This window comes from Thunnus albacares, chromosome 17 (assembly GCF_914725855.1).
Source record: "Thunnus albacares chromosome 17, fThuAlb1.1, whole genome shotgun sequence".
Classification (NCBI taxonomy): domain Eukaryota; kingdom Metazoa; phylum Chordata; class Actinopteri; order Scombriformes; family Scombridae; genus Thunnus; species Thunnus albacares.
The window spans coordinates 5057690-5076931 of NC_058122.1; the positions used below are offsets into that span (position 1 = coordinate 5057690).

Sequence of the window (19242 nt, forward strand, 5' to 3'; positions counted from 1 at the left end):
AAAAGTTCACAGTGTCACCAGTTCAAGCTTTGTTGAAGTGAGTTATTTATCTTGTCTTATTGTGGGTTTATCTCACAATATTGTCTATTATGGGGTTATCTCTTTGTAAGCTCCTCTAAATGAGGATCTCTGTTGGATAAAAATAGTGAACAAGAATGTTGTCAAGCTTCTCCTGGAAGCTCGTACCGTTAGTGATCCCTTTCAGCTTTGATGGGTTCTCAGTGTGATTTACTGTGGGATTTTGTTAATTGCTCTTGAACTTTGTTACTCCCCTGCTCTGTTCCCTCCGGTTTATAAGCCTTATGTTTTATAGAAAAGCAGAGAGAGAGGCAGCTGATCTTCAGTCCAGTGTAGCTCTGTAACCTGTAAACTGGACTAGCATATAGTTACCTCTCCATAATAAAACTCTAATTAATACCTAATAGAGAGTCCGCTTGAAATTGAATTGCTTTTGAGAAATGTAATGGTCCGGATAGCCTCAGGATTTATGGCGCAGGCGGGCGTTGTTCATAATAAATTAGGGGACAGTGGCATTTAGCATATTACAGTGGAATACATAGTTGAACTGTATATATGTACAGTATACTGTTGCTGCTTAATGGCTTCTTGTGAATAATTGATATCACATTTGAGGATCATGTTGATCTCTATATAGTATATAAACACATCTGACAACCAGTGTCACTGCAATATCGAGTGTCCTCCCCCCTAATTTATTGCATTTATGAACATTATTTATTTATGCTCATTAATATGCTGGCCCCTAAGGGCAAAATGCCTACGAGAGCAAAAGCACAAACATTGAAAAGATGTGCTCCAAAACCAGCAATTACCACAATATATACAGCAGTGAAAACACAAACTTCAAGAGAAATGCACCTTAAATCCAAAAAGGAAGCAAATATTAAATTCTGCCTTTGCATTTGTTTAATGTCTACATTTTTGCTCTTGTATATGTTTTGTCCTTAGGGACTGCTGTATATTGACATTCAAAATGATTTTCCTCAGAGAAGAAAACGCAGGGAGATACAGTATTCCCACATCATCAGGAAATCCACGAAAAAGATGGCCTTGTATTTGCAGAAATATTTAATTGATCTCTGGGTCATGGAGTGCAGAGTGGCCACAGTGATCACCAAATGTGTTATGAAAAGATATCTTGCATCTTACAATTAATACTATGTTCTGACATCATGGCTACCTTGTACTGTAGCCTAAGTGTAAATATGTCCCTTCTCTGCATGGAATTCAGCCTGATTGCAACTCTTGTTTTCTCTGAAAGATTGATATCGGACTGATGATCGGCAACAGCCAGGTGATTTTTGAGAAGGCAGAGAGTTCATCCCTCACACTAGTCGGTACGTTCATTATTTTTATATTTATTATATTTCCCAAAACTCTACAGCATCACAGCACCTTACACCTGGAGCAGCCCTAAGAGAAGAAAAATAAGTCATTAAATCAAGGGAGTAAATATAGTCAGAAGTACTTTTGCTTGGAATGATTTTATTACCCTGTACCTGTGGCATAGCAGGGAATTATGGGTCTTTTTTTTTTTTTTTAGCGGATCATCCCTCACACTTACCTATCCCCTCCACAAGATGGCAGCAAGAGCACATTACTTGTTTTTGTGTTTTTTCTCACAAGTGCATGTTCCACTCCTCTGTTTGCTGAGGCAAAGGCCAAGAAAGACTTATAGACCAAACTTGGCTTTTATTTTGTTTTTTAATTCATCATTAGGTTTCTTAATACTCTCCTTTTTTCTGTCTCTGACTTGACTTGCAACACAGTTTCCTTTCCAGCTTTCCTCCTTTGACAATGACAAATTCTTACTAGATAGAAACATGTCTTACAAACAGAAAAAAACCCTATGAATGTCAGAACTATTTACAATTGTTTACATTCTCCTCACCTTCTTTCAAATATACAGTATGTCTGACATTGTTCTGGCTAAGTAGTTCCCTTCTATACTTTACAGGTAAGGCAAAGACCAAGGAAGCACGACAGACAATCATCAACCCAGACTGGAACTTTGAGAAGATGGGAATTGGAGGTCTGGACAAGGAATTCTCCGATATTTTCCGCAGAGCCTTTGCTTCCCGAGTCTTCCCTACAGACATTGTGGAGCAGATGGGTGAGAAACTCCCTCTATCCTCAATTTTCCTTGTCATTTTTTATATGTTTACCAAACCAGATTACTTCAGTTTTTAGAGCATTTTTTTTGCTATATCTCACTCTCTCTTACTCTGTTCCCACCATCCTCTCATTTCCTACTTATGAGACAATTTGACCCTATTTATAATATATATAATATATAATGGCAATGCAGGTACTTATACTACTCTAATCCTCAAGCTCTTGGGATTTACTGTAAATTAACTTTTTTCAACCAACAAGTGAATGTAATTATAGTAAAAACTGTATTTACTTCTATGGATCAAATATTGTGTATTCCCTGAGGTAACAAAATGTAATATACAGCAATACAGTGGAGGAAACAGCATTAGTCACAGTACAACATCTCTTTCTCTCTCATCCACACACACAGCCATACACACTTATTACATCACACAGACAATAATATTTTTTCTTTGGTTTTATGAATCATTTTATCAGCCTGGTTTCTTTTCCCTCCGGCTTTGAGTACATAAAACTATCTTATATTGCCCCTCGTAACCACAATCAGCTTTTTTCTTTCATATCTCCTTACGTCCGCTTATTCCTTCGACTTCTTCCTTTGTTGTTTGTCATCCCTCGCTCTTTTCTCTGTTCCAGGTTGTAAGCACGTGAAGGGTATCCTGCTGTTTGGACCTCCAGGCTGTGGTAAAACACTGATGGCCAGACAGATTGGTAAGATGCTCAACGCCCGTGAGCCAAAGATTGTCAACGGCCCAGAGATCCTCAACAAGTACGTGGGAGAGTCTGAGGCCAACATCCGCAAACTGTTCGCCGAGGCCGAGGAGGAGCAGAAGAGGGTGAGTCATGCTCAGTTGAACTTGTCTTTATGTTCAATTTTTAAAAAAACAAAACAGGATTTATCATTTTAAACTCAACCTGTCTCCAGCTGGGAGCCAATAGTGGCCTTCATATCATCATCTTTGATGAGCTGGATGCCATCTGCAAGCAGAGAGGCACGGGCGCCAGCAGCACGGGCGTGCACGACACCGTGGTCAACCAGCTCCTGTCTAAGATTGACGGTGTGGAGCAACTTAACAACATCCTGGTCATCGGTAAGCAGCATCAGAGCAGATCCTTCTCATACCACCACCTTTATGTTGTTTATCTTTATATCGTTCTGACATTTCCTTCTGTCCCTTATGTTGGTTTTTCCTTTAATTATGAATTTAGCTATTAGGCAAAACCATAAAATACTACTCAAATATTCTAGTCTATTGTATTTGTGCTGTTTGTCTCAGAAATATGAAATACCAATTTCAGCTACAGGAATGATTGTCATATTGAGGTATATATGAAATAATTGATTTGAATACATGTGATATGAACACCTTTTACTAAGTTCAGTTTCTTCTGTCATCGTACACATCTACACAGACATCACTGTAACAAATACCTATAAATGTGTTTCATACAGAAGGCTGCATTATAATATCAGGCTGCATTATTCACATAATTCTGTCCTCCCTCCTTCCTGTCATTCCATCCATCTTCTGTCTTTTTCTTTTTCTGTCCAGGTATGACCAACAGGCCTGACCTGATAGATGATGCTCTCATGAGGCCTGGCAGGTTTGAGGTCAAAATGGAAATTGGTAAGTGTTATAAGACTCTCTCTCTCTCTCTCTCTCTCTCTCTCTCTCCCTGTCTCTCTCTAACTCCCCCTCTTTCCAACACCGTTCTTTCTTCTGTCAACTTAACATTAAAGTAAAGAGTTTCCAGAATTCCTCATGCCTATTCATCACGCTGTGGTGGCTGATTAACCACTCGAAATTCTTAGTCATTTTTAAAACATGGGATCATTGATTTCAGAGATAGAAGTAGACTAAAGCAGGCTTATTTCTAACCGACACATGTTGAGTTAGCTGGCAGATTTTATCAGCTGTGGCTAGTTAGCTAAATAAGCTCCATGTAATGTTCGCCTCATTGGTTGCAAACGTTTCCAGCTGACTTTTTAACGTTGCCAGCTGACTTGTTTTAAAGACTGAGGCTAAAGCTGGTAAAAGGTCAGCATCCTCACCAGTTCATGGTCCATTACGTCCATTTACATGAAGAAACAGCATTGTTATTGTACCGCACTGTAGAGCTAGTTTAGTTGGGGACTGGCCATTGGTCCGAAGGCTCATTATTCCAAAACCTCAGTAGTTATGAAAAATGGCCCATTGGACCAAAAGCCCATAGTGCGACAGCCTGTTATCCCGAAAACAACATCCCACTGCTCTGAGGGCCTGTTGCTCCAAAAATAAATTTAAAAAAACAAACATAGCAATTATAACGTAAATCATAACATCTGACTTTGTATGACTCCTTGAGACTTTTCAATTCAGCTGATATTTAACTTTAACAGCTCTTCTGTGAACTACGTTAAATAAACTAAAGTAAGATGTGTAACGTTACTGTTTGACATTCCGAAACACTGCAGGCAGCACGTCCACGCAAGTTTTATAATGTGATTTCATTAAATCAAAGTTCTGCTTTGTGAAACATGTTAATTCACATTTTAAATGACTGATGATGAGGCAGCAACACAAACATGCCAGTTTTCACTATGTAGTTTGGCCTGCAGTCACCTGTGTACCAACGATTGATTGGAAAAAGTACAATCGTTTTGGTGACGTTAATAGTGCCATGTTGTGAAGTAACTTTATTAAAGTAAAAGTCCTGCATTGTGTCTACCCCATTGTCTAACCTCCAGGTCTCCCTGATGAGAAGGGTCGCGTCCAGATCTTGACCATCCACACCAACAAGATGCGAAGCTTCAACCTGCTCGCTACTGACGTCAACATCAATGAACTGGCAGCTGAGACCAAGAACTACAGTGGTGCTGAGCTGGAGGGGCTGGTCAGGGCTGCGCAGTCCACTGCCATGAACCGACACATCAAGGTCACTTGGCAGTCACAAATACACAAAGCTTGCATTAGTGATGGGTAGTTACATTAGCTATTTGCAATAGGCTGACAGCATGACTTTTCTTGGTGTAAATTCAGCAAAATGTAAATAAACACAGGCTACAAAACAGTCCACAGGAATTTCACTGATTCTGTTACAAGCATAAGCATAATGGGAACCCTGGTGGCAAAACTTCAAAATATATGAATTCCATAAGCAAAAGCAAAACAACACAAGTGACAAAAGCCATGAAAATAAGCTTTTTTTTTAGGATAAAAGGTTATTCTTGACCCTGAGAATTGTTGGCAAATAATCTTAAATAAACATGTACTTTTAGTGGAGCTTTCAATAACATCTCACAGCCTTCATCAGCAAGCAGATTTTGCACAGTTGTCTCTATGACAACAGATCCCTAATGAAGGATATGAGATGTAGTTGAAAGCTCCAGAAAAGGCTGGTAAATAGGTTAAGGTTATTTTGTTAACTCACTACCTTTTGTTCTATACTATCAGAACATTTTTCTATACTAATACATAATAAAAAACATAATTCTTATATATGGTATATCATGACAAATGTGAAACTAAACTGAGAGTATTTTAACACTTTCATTTTATTGATATGAATGAGTATATTTCCCTCGCAGGCCACACACAGTTAAGATGTTGCAAGTACATTATTACACCATAGCTTGAGTTTGTTTTAATGCTGGTATGTATTCTTTTCCAGGCCACATCTACAGTTGAGGTGGACATGGAGAGGGCAGAGAAGCTGCAGGTCACCAGAGATGACTTCATGGGATCCCTCAACAATGATATTAAACCTGTATGTACCAGGTCTTATTGAAATCCATGCTCCTGACTGCAGAATACAGTATAACCATGTAATATGAAAAATCAACACAGCCCCTAACACGTCCTCTTGCTTTTCCCAGGCATTTGGCACAAACCAGGAGGATTACTCGAGCTACATCATGAACGGCATCATCAAATGGGGTGACCCGGTCACCCATGTCCTGGATGACGGGGAGCTACTGGTGCAGCAGACCAAGAACAGTGATCGCACACCACTGGTGGCTGTGTTATTGGAGGGTAAGAAATCCAAAACACATGCAAACATACATGTGCAGCTGCTGTTTGGCTCAAAAAAGATGTAAATGATAAAACAGGGTGATGTGTCATTAAAAACCAATAAAATCCACCATTTAGAGAAACAGGTTATAAAATATATTCTGGTGTATTCATGCAGAGGAATATACACATCCCAGATATGGCATTGAATTTCCTGCGTTTCCCTAGACCTCTGGAAGGTGTGTGATATTCCAAAATAAACCTGAAAAGTGAGATCAATAAAATAAAATGAAGCATCCAATTGCATTCAAAAGAAGAAGAACTGCATCAAATAAAAGGCATTCAAACAGAGAAAAAGGAGCTCAGTTGTACTTCATGACACACCCCAGCTATTACCCCAGTGAATAGCTACAAACATATGCAGACAATAAATTGTATGCCTCCTCTCAACACACACATCTCCAGGTCCACCCCACAGTGGAAAGACAGCCTTGGCAGCTAAGATTGCAGAGGACTCACAGTTCCCCTTCATTAAGATCTGCTCTCCAGACAAGATGATTGGAAACTCAGAGATCTCTAAGTGCCAGGCAATCAAAAAGGTAAGTGCTGCTGCTGTGTTTTAACCCTCACAGCGTGTAAGCAAACAAGTCTAATGGCACATTTACATTTAGAGCAATGGCTTATGGAACTGTTTGATCTGTGTAATTGCTCCTTCCCTTTATGCCTCTGACTGCATCCATTAATGCCCTGCTGCATCCTCTCTGCCGGTCATTCCTTTGTCCATCTCGTCATTCATTCTGCCCTCCCTCCCTCTGCTTCAGGTCTTTGATGATGCTTATAAGTCCCAGCTCAGCTGTGTGGTGGTGGATGACATTGAGCGTCTGCTGGACTACGTCCCCATAGGCCCTCGTTTCTCCAACCTGGTACTTCAGGCTCTGCTGGTGCTGCTGAAGAAACCTCCACCCAAGGTCAGAGTTCATCTGTAACCTATATGCTGTATATACATTATTCATGCTGCAAATTCACATTTTAGTCAAAGCAACCAATTCAAACCTCTAATGATAAATAAAGAATTATATTCTATTTGTTTCCTATTCTTAACAAATTCCAAGAAAACATCAAAACTAACAATGAATTGATCTACTTACAATCATTGTTTGTGTATCCAGTGGTGGAAAGTATGAACTACATATACTTAAGTACTGTACTTGAGTGCAATTTTGAGGTATTTGTACTTTACTTGAGTATTTCAATTTGATGCTACTTTATACTTCCACTCCACAACATTTCAGAGGGAAATATTGTACTTTCTACTCCACTACATTTATTTGACAGCTTTAGTTACTTTTCAGATGAAGATTTGACACAATGGATAATATAACAAGTTTTTAAAATACAACACATTGTTAGAGATGAAACCAGTGGTTTCCAAACTTTTTGGCTTTTGACGTCTTACAAAAAGCAGTGTGTAGTCGGGGTCACATTTCACATGTCTATGAGTTGTTAACAGCTCCACCAAATAGTGATTTTTTTTCTCTAAACTTCTCACATGCTTTCATTTCAATAAATGTTCAAATGATCCAATATTTCACCAAAAATCAAAGATTAGAGAAAAAGTCCAAACACTGAAAACAGATTTGTGTATCAGAACTTTTCTTCTTTCCTCTCCCATTAATTATCTCACAACCCCTTTGATTTATCTGGTGGCCCCATGGTGGGGCCGGACCCCTAGGTTGGGAACCACTGGACTAAACTAGCTAACTGTATATAAAGTAGTTGAAACTAGCTCCACCTCCAGCAGCTACAACAGTAACATGCTGCTCTAACACTGATGCTTCAGTATTAATAATCTAATGGTGTTGTTTTTCAGCTGTTTTAGAAAATCACAGACCTCTTTTTATATATGAAACTATATATTTTTGAACAGTTTTGCTTCCTCAGTAGAAATGAATGTGCTTGGGGCACATGTCACAGACAGAGTAGTATTGAGAGTTAGACTACCGCATAGTTTGTTTTTGTCTTTTTGTGGGATTTGCTGACAATAAGAAAAATGTAGAATAACATCCGTGTTATCCTTTAAAAGAACTAATATATAATAATCAGCTAATAACAAGATATATTTTTTGTTTGAATTTTCTCCTGAAAGTTTTATTTTCTGTTTCTGTGCTCATTTCATTTGGTTGTACCAATGAAATATTGCATCAGTAAATAATTTGATTCAGGTTGAGTCTTAGATATTTCTATCTGTGCAGTCAAAATTTAAGAATTTTGCTTCTTAATCAGATCAACAAATGCTTGAAGAGTAGATTTGTTTATCTCAGAATGACCTAACCAAGAGCATGAAAATCAGCTGAACTCAAAGTGTCCAGTGTTCAACTGTTCAAGCCTGAAAATCTACACTATACTTGGGGTCATGGCAGTCATTATTATTCAATATTCAATTTTTAAACTTGAGAACGGACCAAAAAAATCTCACAAAATGACTGGAGCACTTGCCATGTGGAATAAATGAGCAAAGGTCTTATTCACATTTTGCAAAAACAAGCAATTTGTTCCTCCTGCAGGGTCGGAAGCTGCTCATCATCGGCACCACCAGCAGGAAAGACGTCCTGCAGGAGATGGAGATGCTGGACGCCTTCAGCACCACCATCCACATTCCCAACATCTCGACTGGGGAGCAGCTAGTCGACGCCTTAGAGGTATAAACACACACAGACACACACGCTCACAATCGCAGGAATAAAGATGAGCACAGTTGTGCACTCATACAAGGACACACAGATGAATGTGGTGAATTAAATATGACCATCCCCCATCCTCAAGAGCACACATTCACGCACACACACTGCATTGAAATTTACTCCATAACCTTGGTATGCTTGCAGGAAAAAAAACCTCCATTTACTAAAGTGAAGGCATTGAAAAAAGATAGCTAACTAACTAAAAGGAAGCTTTTTGAGGCTGTCTTTCTTTCTTTTTTTTTTTTTTGATTTTAGGCTGAAGGTTTTGAAGGTAGTATTGTCAATCTCCACCTCTCCATGTGCTTTGTTGTCTCTGTAGCTGCTGGGGAGCTTCACAGATAAAGAGCGAGCCAGCATCGCACAGCAGCTCAAAGGAAAGCGAGTCTGGATCGGCATCAAGAAACTGCTCGTGCTTATCGAGATGTCACTGCAGGTACACAAGACTCAACAAAGCAGTGCTGATAGTAACAGCCCAAAAAACCACCATGCCTGTAGATAGAAGCTAAATGGTGGCCAGACTCAACGTTGCCTGATGTATGATAATTATCATATTTGTACGATAATGTTGCCCTCTGTACAATGTGCGATCAATAATGCCAAAATACCCATGATGTATGATAATTTGGCCAGGCTATTTCTTGGCCAGAAGCAGTAACTTCCTGTCATCACAGAGTGGTTGCCAGGCAACTTCAGGAGACTGCTGGAAGTTACTGCTTCACATAAACCCCCATACACAACTTTTTTATGTTTTACACTTCAACAAATGAGATACAACACACTCATTAATGAGCTTTTAAGGTGCTGTTCAGTGGGTTTTGTTAACTTTAAACAGAGTCAGACTAGCTGTTTCCAGTCTTTGTGCTAACCAGTAGCTGGATGTATCCATACATTTACCAGACAGATATGAGAGTGGTATTGATCTTCTCATCTAACTCTCAGCAAGAAAAGCAAATATTTCCCAAAATGTCAAACTATTCCTGTAAAGTGGGTTAAAGAGAAGTGTCAAATGCATTACGTGGGCTATAGCTAACTCCCTGGACCAAGCCATGAGGATGATGATGTTCAGAAAGAAGAGTACTTTTGTCCCTAGGTGTCTCAACAGTCCCAGTCCTATCTCCGCCCCGGTATATAAGCATCTTTGAAGTCTGTACTGATGAACAAGTGAGCCAACTGAACTGACTGCAGTATGAAATATGTACCGAATGCAGACGTTCAACGTCTCAGTCATTTTAACATTTCAGAACAGCCTGCCTCCATCTCAAAGAAAGCACTTAGGGAGGCAGACAGTTTTGTGCCCATGTCTTCGATAATGCCGCTATCATTTCACTGGATAGTGGGGGATATTTTGTTATTATTTGCACTTTGTGGTCCTTAATAATGGCACCGGCTGTTGTTGTGATGTGACTGCAAAGACTCATATTGACTTTTTTGCCTGTTTGTACCACTGTTTGTTTTTATTGTGAACAGACTTTTCAATTTCTCCGTCCTCTCTCTTTATTGTCTCTAGATGGACGCGGATTACAGAGTGTCCAAATTCCTGTCTCTGCTCAGAGATGAGGGGGCGTGAGTACACCACTCTGCACCAATCACATTAACTGTCATTGTTTGTCAGCAGCCTCCATCAACTTCAACCCTTGTCTTTTATTATCCTGTCAGCTTGTTTTCTTTGACCATAAGTGCGCCCATCATTTGTACGTGTCAGTACATTGTTATTTCCATAAACATCGCTGACAGAATACATTTGGAACACGGCTCAGTAATGTCACACAAGAATAAATATTTATTTTGGAGACTCCATTCTTGTATTTCCACACGGCACACAAATAGATGTGCTCATTGCAGAAAAAGGCTAACAATCACTGACCTCTACTCACCAACTACTCACCTTAACGGCTTTATTTTCACCATAATCACCAGGTTGAATGAAGGCGATCAAATCCGAATTTAAGATGTTGGTTGCTCTCGCTATGAACTGGTAAGGTCAACAACAAAGTGATGAGACTAGTGCCTGAAGGTTGCAAAACCTGTAGCTAGCTAGTTAGCTCTTAGATTAGCATCTACTCATTTATTTTCCTTACTATAGAATTGTTATCGCATTAGCAGCTTCAACTAACTAATTTTATTGTGTTTTAGTGTGTAGTACATTTCACATGTAAAACATTTGCACTGTGGGTACAAATTTTTAATATGTCTCACTCATGTCAAAGCTTAAAGCGAGACTATGTAACTTTTGCTGGAAAGTCACCACTGTGGCCATAAGTACCAAATATATGATAATGGTAAATGCTTAAACATAATGTAACAGTAGCACAAGAAGAGAAGAGTCATCAAGTCGGCAAATTCACTCAGTTATATCAGTTACACAGTAATATCGATCTGAAGTTTGCTAATATTAGCTTACATTCCCCACCATAAGCTACAGGACATATATCAGACCAAGAAAGGTTGTATGGAAAAACAACTGTTCATTAAACTGAGTGTACTTCATTAATTTATTTTTTCTTTTTTGTAAGAGAAAAAAATGTTTTAAGTTAAATAGTCTCACTTTAAAATGCCTTTAACTTGCCCCTGTCCTTTTATCTTCACATCCCTTTCATTAGTGAAACAGATTTTTACATGGAATTGTGATGTTTCATTCACTCTGTACTCTATACACGCGACAGTATGTAATATAATCCTGCCCCTACACTTGCCATCATCATTCTTAATGTAATGCAAGCTTTGAATTTTTACTCCCTGTTCATCTTTATTTCACCTTTCTATGCAGTTTTATGACTCATAGCATTACAGTATAGTTCATGTGCATTTGTTTCTGAACATGAATTATTCTACTTGATGTTGAGACTTTTTGTGTGTGTGTGTGTGTGTGTGCATATTTTAGCTTGTATAGCTTGAATATAATTCCCAATCCTGGTTCTGGAGCAGCATAGACCTGTACATAAAGGTTTCAGGAGCTGGTTGCACCAGCTCTTCATAAATTCAAATTTAGCCTAGTTACAAGTTAAGTGCAGATTTACACATTACTGACTAAAAACAGGTTGCACCACGCAAACAATCAATAACTGCCAGGTGTAGCTGTTTCATTGCTAACTGAGCTTACTGACAAAACAAATGTTAGCTTGCTAATATAAGACACGTCCAAACCCAAACAAAAATATAATAATATAATCATCATGTATTTTGTATTTTTTTTCTCTAAAGATTGTGAACCCAAACCAGACAGCTTTTTACCTCTCCAGAAACAAAGCTAAAAATAGTCTGGTCCCCAAATGGACACTGTTATACCTTCTTACAAACATACTTCAACTTTAGCTAGTCGAGGTACCTCCACACAGTCTCTAAAACAGTAGGCTTAAGACAAAGATATCTCTAGCTAACCCCAGAGGTCAGCAAGCCACCCTCAGATAGAAACAGGTTCAACAGTTCAACTAGCGTAGGAGTAGGATTTCTTCACCTACATGTATCCCCAAAATGACAATGACATTACATCACATTCAGTCGACACTTGTAACATATACACAAAAGATTTATAAAATGATAACCTACTATTCAATTTTCTTTCACATTCTAAACTGCTTAAATACCACATACATATTTCCCCATGTATGTACATAAACAACTGTATATGAATGGGGAAAAAGTACATTTACAAAGGATTGGGAGTTAAGTTTAATACACTATATTGCTACAAATTCTGGAAGTCAGGTTACAATTTGTGACACTACAGTGGTTTCCTGTTGACAAAGCTAATTGCTTTTGATTGGGCAATGCTACAATTGTTTCCCAGCAACCATTTAACAAATTAATTAACAAAGTCTTTGCCAGCCAAGGCATTCCTTGATTTTTACTGGTTCAACCTGCTTCAGTAAATCACTGGTTTGAAACGAGCTTGTTTAAGAACCTAGGGGAGACTTTACACACAAATTTTGTAATGGATTTCCGAACAGCTGGTGCAACCCAACTCAGGTCATCCTTGAGTGGATATCTGGAGTGAGAGCTTGCAGGGCTAAAGGAGTGGAAATGAGAACCACTGACTCCAAGGAAATCTTTTAACACAATTGTGGATGGTGTGTGGGAGGATTGAGGCTTGGTATGCAATTATGGCAATAAAACAAGTTTGTCTGACCTCCCGCACACAGCATCAAGTCTGAAGTAGTACCAAGAGGACAACTGGTGATGCTTTCGTCTCTTGGGTCTCTTCTTGTTTTATAGCCTGCTAAATCCTGCTCTTCGTTTTTTGTGTTGCTCAAGACACCGGCCAGCATTGTGCTGGTGTTGTGTGAGTACACATAGTGCGTTGAGGGTTGCTTTACAGGGCCCCTCTAACATAGGAAGTCTTTTAGGGGGGGGGAGTAATGCAACACAACCCACAGAAAATTAAAACCACTTTTGCCTTTTCCTTTATCCAGTGACCGCAGCTTCTATGAGTAGAGAGGCTGGCAGAACGAAACGCACATCTCGCCATCAACAAGCCACCTGTGGGACAAAATGAGGAAGAACAGAAGAAGAAGAAGAGATGTTCATGTCCATCAACCCACTGATCCCTCCGTCTGTCTATCTAAAGACACACCTGGTCAAAAAGAGGAACACACAAGTCCTCTTTATCTCAGCATGTTTCTGTATCACCATCCTCCTACTCATCATCATCTACACTTACTGACATATCACAGCAAACTACTACTGGAAGTTGTACTGTTATAAATCTGTTACCTGTAAAGATATTGCAATAGATGATTGTAAAAAAGTGCTGTTTTGTGCATCGTGCGTAAAAACGACAAAAAAAGAAGAGCCATGTATGTTTTTAGCTTCACATATAGTATTTGTTGTATTTGTTGCATATTGTCCTGCTAAAGGTAGTTATTGTCAGTATGATATGTATCCTCACAAACAAACAGAACAAAAAGAATACATCCAAAACTGACACACAAGTCCCAAAGCTGTTTGAATATTTACAGTGTGAATATATGAGAGGCTTTTAGTGAATATGTAGTGGCTGTAAAAATTTTAAAAAAAAGAAAAGAAAAAGAAACTGTTCCATGTGTAAATGTAAACCCTTTAAATATACAGTATGTACCTTGTTTAAGTTCTGTAAATAGTATATATAGACAGAATACAGTATATCATGAGAATAATTTAAACGATCCGTCTCAAGTCTATTTCATCATACTATATCAGTATGATTCTTCTTCCCAATTGCTCCAGAGATGTTGACTTTACCAGGTTACTGTAATAGTGAAAGTAAATGTTGGATTGTTGGCCTGTCTGTCTGTGTTGCGTACAGTACAGTTCAGTCGAGCTAGTGTAGCTATGGCATCACCAGTGTTAAAAATAAAAAGATTCTGCACTTTTAACATGGAAACGACTCAAAATAAATAAAAAAAAAAACAACCTTAAGTACTTATCTCGGCAGTTCATCATGGGAACTTGAGCTTGTGTCGGCTCGTGTGCATGTGTGAGGAACTAAACGCTGCATGTGTCAAGTATGTGTGAGCCTGTGTGAGCGTGTGGTGGTGACAGAGTGTGAGCATGCGTGTGTTTATGTGTGTGTGTGTGCATCTGAATCCAGGTTTAGGCAGTAAATTGGTGGTTAATTTGTGGGGGTTTTTTCTCATGCCATGTGTTTAGTGCTTATTGTTCAAAGTTCTTGTTCTGTTCTGACCACTGACAATGTGTGTATGTGTGTGCGTGTGTGTGTAAATATATATCAAAATGCAGATGTATTATTGCAATAAAAAGCACAGATGCACAGAAAAAAGAAACTTCCAGCTGTTTGCCTGGTCTTATTTATTTATACTTAATGATAGGATGAATAGATAGCAATAGCATAATATAAACACACTCCATTACAAGTCCATAACTTAAGTTATAGTTCATATAATTACCTGCAAAATGTACTTAAAGTATCAAAAGTGTATATATGTAAAATGTAAATATAATATAAAACAACACCTTTCAGAGTGTTATAGTATTACAGTATTATATTATTGGAGTATTATTGATGCATTAGCAGATACGCAACATAATATTATAGCTGAGGTGGAGCTCATTGTGATTACTTAATATCATGTCAGGTAGTTAAATCTTGGTCATATTTTATAAACTGATGGTTGGTTTGTATGTAAAAATAAATACAGAAGACACATAAAGTCAAATATAGTGGACTACAAGTATTAAGTAGCATAAATGGAAATACTACGTACAAATAGCTTATGCCCAGCTTAGAGCTGCAATTAAATAAGATAAAGTAAATCATGATGTGGTGACACATGGATGATAAATCATACACTGTAAGTCACAATCATACACTACGGTGATGTAGTTCCCAACTTTAACATTGTATTGTATTGCATAAAAGGCTGGCACATATTTGACAACTTGGTCTTTCCCCACAAATTTAAATTTATTCATCCATTGCTATCGTCACTACTCTGTTCTTCAGGGTTAATGTTTAAGAAGTTTACATACTGTAACAAAAGTGTATATACTGTAAGATACATAGGGTGATAAAACTGAGGAATAAGACAATCAATGAAAGCAGGGTGTCATTTACCAAGCAGGTATAAAACAATCCACAAAAAACTAAAATGATATCAGATTACTGTCATGAATCTTCTTTAATCAGCATTAACTGAAAATCAGAAATTAGACACCGGTGATCTTGATGATGGGTTGCAAAATCAGTAGTCAAACTAAAAGTATGTTCATATTCCGATATGGTTATTGTCTGAAGAGCAGTGTCTGATTTTATATCCAGATCCAGACTGTGTGAATTTGGAAGCTTTAGAAAAGTTCATATATTCCCAAATATCCTGGGGCATAGTCACGGACACAGTCTAGATCACTGTTCTCATTTTCACTTCTCATTTTGCCTCCAAGGTGCTGTAATCCATTTTACCTTTGTACTTAGCCAATTAACACAAAACCCCGCTACAAAAAGCTTGGGGCTATACCTCTGAGTTATTAAGTAATGCTTGAAGACAGTGCCTGGGGTTATTGTACTCAGACAGCTCACAATATGTGTCTTGTTCACATTTAAATGGACAATGTCCATTGCTTTTGCAATTTCAGGATAAGTTGTAGCGTGAGTCAATGTCAGACAGTCAATAAGTAGCATATGTAACCTCAGCTTCCCAAGAGTATTTTTTTCTCTCTAAAAATTTGCAATTAAGTTTTCTGTTGTTGTTTTTGGTAACCTCTTGTTACCCAAAGCAGTTACACAGCAGTTCCCTGGATATGATCTACTATAGCTAGTGGTGAAAAGTAACTAAGTGCATTCACACAAGCACTGCACTAAAACTTAGAGCTACTTAGGTATTTTCATTTTGTGCAACTTTATAGCTCTACTCCACAACATTTCAAGGGCAAACATACTTTTTCACCTTCATTTTACAGCTGCAGTTACTTTCCTGATAGAGATTTTACACGCAAAACATCATCAGTTTATAACATATGATATCTGGTTAAAGATTAAACTATCCAATAGTAAATAAACATTTGAATATTTTTACTTTTGAAACTTTTATGATGACACAGATACAGCTTTACTTAATTTAAGTAAGACTATGAATGCAAGACTTTTACTTGTAATGGAATATTGTTTAATTGCTACTTTTAGCTGAGTAAGGGATGTGAATACCTCTTACCAGCATATGATAAACTCACATCATATGATGCATTTCTATACAGTGATCTATCTAGGATTTATAGCACTACTGCTAGTTTGAAGTTGTATAGTTGTTTGATGTATCACCACAGCTACAACATTAAAATGCTGCTTAGAGGTCAATGTATCAAAGAGTCCACTCTGTATAATTTCTATTGTTACTTCTGATACATGGAGATGTCAACTCCAAGTCCAACTGAATTTAAATTACATAATTTTCTCTGCTACATCATACATATCTGTTCTGTGAATCACATCCTGTGTTCTCCTTTGAGAAAAAAATCAGAAAACAAAATGGAGAAATTTCAGCTGCTGAGACAGAAATGGGACATTTTTAACATTTCCCCAAAGACATTTTGTTCTTCTTTTTAATTGTAAAAAAAACTATTGATGGAAAAACCCACTGACATTGTTTTTAACTGCAAATGGATGTCTCAATGAGATTTTAGATGGACTTTAACTTGCTATGCTACTTGTTGTGAAGTATATACAGTATAGCTAAAGGTATTTTTTTTAACACTGACTTAAATATGGTGGAGGAAGAAAAATTCAGATCCTTCACTTAATGAAAAGTAGCCCACAGTGTAAAACTACTCAAAATTGCTTTAGTTTATGTACAAAATGGACACCTCAGTCTAGAGGCACGTTCAACTGGAAGGAGACCCAGAACACACTGGAGGGATTACATATCTTTTCTGGCCTGGGACAACCTTGGGATCCCCCAGGAGGAGATGGAGGGTGTTGCTGTGGTGAAGGATGTCTGGGTTTCCTTACTCAGTCTGATGCCACCATGACCTGGTCCTGGATCCACCTGAAAACTGATAGATGGATGGATAGATGGATGGATGGATAATGTACAAAACTATTATCAGCAAAATGTATTTAAAGTAAAATACATATAAAAGTACAGTACTCCATATGATGAATATCCTTTTAAAAGTATTATTATGGTCCATGTACCATATTATTGGATATTCATTAACATGTAAGCAACATTTTAATGTTGTAGTATATTGATGTGGAGCTACTTTTAATATTTTAAATGTACTTTTAAATGTTTAACAATGCATTATATTTTAGCCCATAAGACATTTATGTCTTATTTCTAAAATTAGCCTACTATCTACAGCTGCCAGATAAATATAGGCTAGTGAGTAAAAGTAGGCGTTTATTTCTCTCTGGAATGTACAAAATTATAGCCTACTTAAAATTGCACTTGGTTATTTTCCACCACTGACTGTCACTCTTTTTGCTTTTGGGCGTTGCTGGGGGAAAACGGGTGACATTCCCCTTTAATCCCACAAACTCCCGGGATTATGCAACCTTCCCCCGCAGGTCTCCTCTCCCGCCGGTAGAGGGAGGTGCGGAGCCTGCTGATGAATCATCCCCGGCGGCAGCAACTCCGCTCCTCCTCCTGACCCGCATTCACCCGTACTGTACAGGCAGGGGGGAGGACCGAGCACAGAAAGCTAATAGACGCGGTAGAGTCCCCCTGCAGACCGTGGCCATGGCTTTGGCAGTCCCGGGCAGACACGGCGCTCCAGTCTCCACACACCTTATAGCGGATTGAAAGGGGGGCTATCCGGAGAGGCATTGCGCCGTTTGAGACGGTAAAGTAGCTGGACTCGCTTTTATTTTTACGTGTTTGTTCTCCTTTTTTCTTTCACGTGTTAACCCCGCTGTTCCTTGTTCGCGGGGCTTTTTGTTGACGGTACAGGAGGTGGTTTTATAGCTTAAGTCGAGCATGGTGAGTGTGTCATATAAAGCGAAATACAGTGAAGGCTGCTGTACGGGGACGGCGGTGCAAGGTGAGTGCTGTCCTCACGTCAACCCGTTCACTGCGCCGCCCTGTTTACTGTACTCTGCCTATAGGTCCATGCACATAAACCTGGTCAGTGTTCAATAACATTACCTCAGTGTGGCATTAGAGAAATGTCAGTTTAAGATGCATGCCATGTGCTTCCTATGTGGCCTTTACTGTAGTTATGTTGAACGACCTGGGTCAGGTAGGGATCCAAAGTACACGGTTAATGTTGGAAGTAATCATTGCAGTAAGAGACCTGTTAACCTCCTCTGCCCTAAATGGCTGTACAGTCTGGACATGTAAGAGATGACACCAAAGAGGTAACGTGAAAGTACAGATATGTATGTATGTATATGTGTATCCGTCCCAGTGTGTGATGCAAGATTTTAGATGCAGACTTTATTGTAATTTCTCTATACTCACATACACTGCAATGAAATGTATCCCCTGTATTTGACCCATCCTACACACTAGGGGCAGTGGGCAGCCACAGTGGGTGCCCGGGGACCAACTTCAGTTCTTTTTGCCAGTGGTAAGGGGCACTGACTGGAGTATTAACCCTAACATACATGTCTTTGATGGTGGGAGGAAACTGAAGCACCCAGCAGAAACCCATGCAAACACTGGGAGAACATGCAAACTCCACACAGAAAGGACCTGGGACAGCCAGGGTTCGAACCCAGCACCTGTGAGGCAACAGTGCTTACCACCGAGCCACCATACCCATTTACTGCCCAAGCCACTTTTCACATTCCTTTGCTATGACATATTTAAGTAGGTCTGTGTGTGCAAAAGTGTGCCAGAGTATTCTTGAAATGCTCCTGGAGCCTTGATATGAATGATGCATGTGTTACAGAGCATGAAATATAAAATGTGTCCCTGACTATAGTTGCTCCTGCAGGC

At 38.8% G+C, this 19242-nt stretch overlaps 2 protein-coding genes across 3 annotated transcripts in view; both read left to right on the forward strand.

Moving 5' to 3' along the window:
• The window catches only part of LOC122967446 (vesicle-fusing ATPase), a 44274-nt gene extending 29643 nt beyond the window's left edge, over window positions 1-14631 (forward strand). The window contains exons 7-21 of one of the 2 annotated variants that reach the window (XM_044332110.1): window positions 1283-1358; window positions 1979-2134; window positions 2776-2975; window positions 3065-3230; window positions 3693-3767; window positions 4868-5055; window positions 5791-5886; window positions 5996-6152; window positions 6597-6730; window positions 6953-7099; window positions 8696-8830; window positions 9192-9305; window positions 10380-10435; window positions 10790-10847; window positions 13282-14631. In XM_044332110.1, coding sequence (XP_044188045.1) covers window positions 1283-1358; window positions 1979-2134; window positions 2776-2975; window positions 3065-3230; window positions 3693-3767; window positions 4868-5055; window positions 5791-5886; window positions 5996-6152; window positions 6597-6730; window positions 6953-7099; window positions 8696-8830; window positions 9192-9305; window positions 10380-10435; window positions 10790-10820 — 1731 coding nt within the window. In that variant the 3' untranslated portion in view covers window positions 10821-10847; window positions 13282-14631. The remainder of the gene's footprint in view (window positions 1-1282; window positions 1359-1978; window positions 2135-2775; window positions 2976-3064; window positions 3231-3692; window positions 3768-4867; window positions 5056-5790; window positions 5887-5995; window positions 6153-6596; window positions 6731-6952; window positions 7100-8695; window positions 8831-9191; window positions 9306-10379; window positions 10436-10789; window positions 10848-13281) is intronic. The other variant, XM_044332111.1, reaches the window with a different exon arrangement.
• A 3245-nt stretch (window positions 14632-17876) lies between these two features.
• Window positions 17877-19242, forward strand: part of LOC122967450 (thyroid hormone receptor alpha) — a 130286-nt gene continuing 128920 nt past the window's right edge. The window contains exon 1 of the mRNA XM_044332120.1: window positions 17877-18145. The gene's annotated coding sequence lies outside the window, so the exon portion shown is untranslated. The remainder of the gene's footprint in view (window positions 18146-19242) is intronic.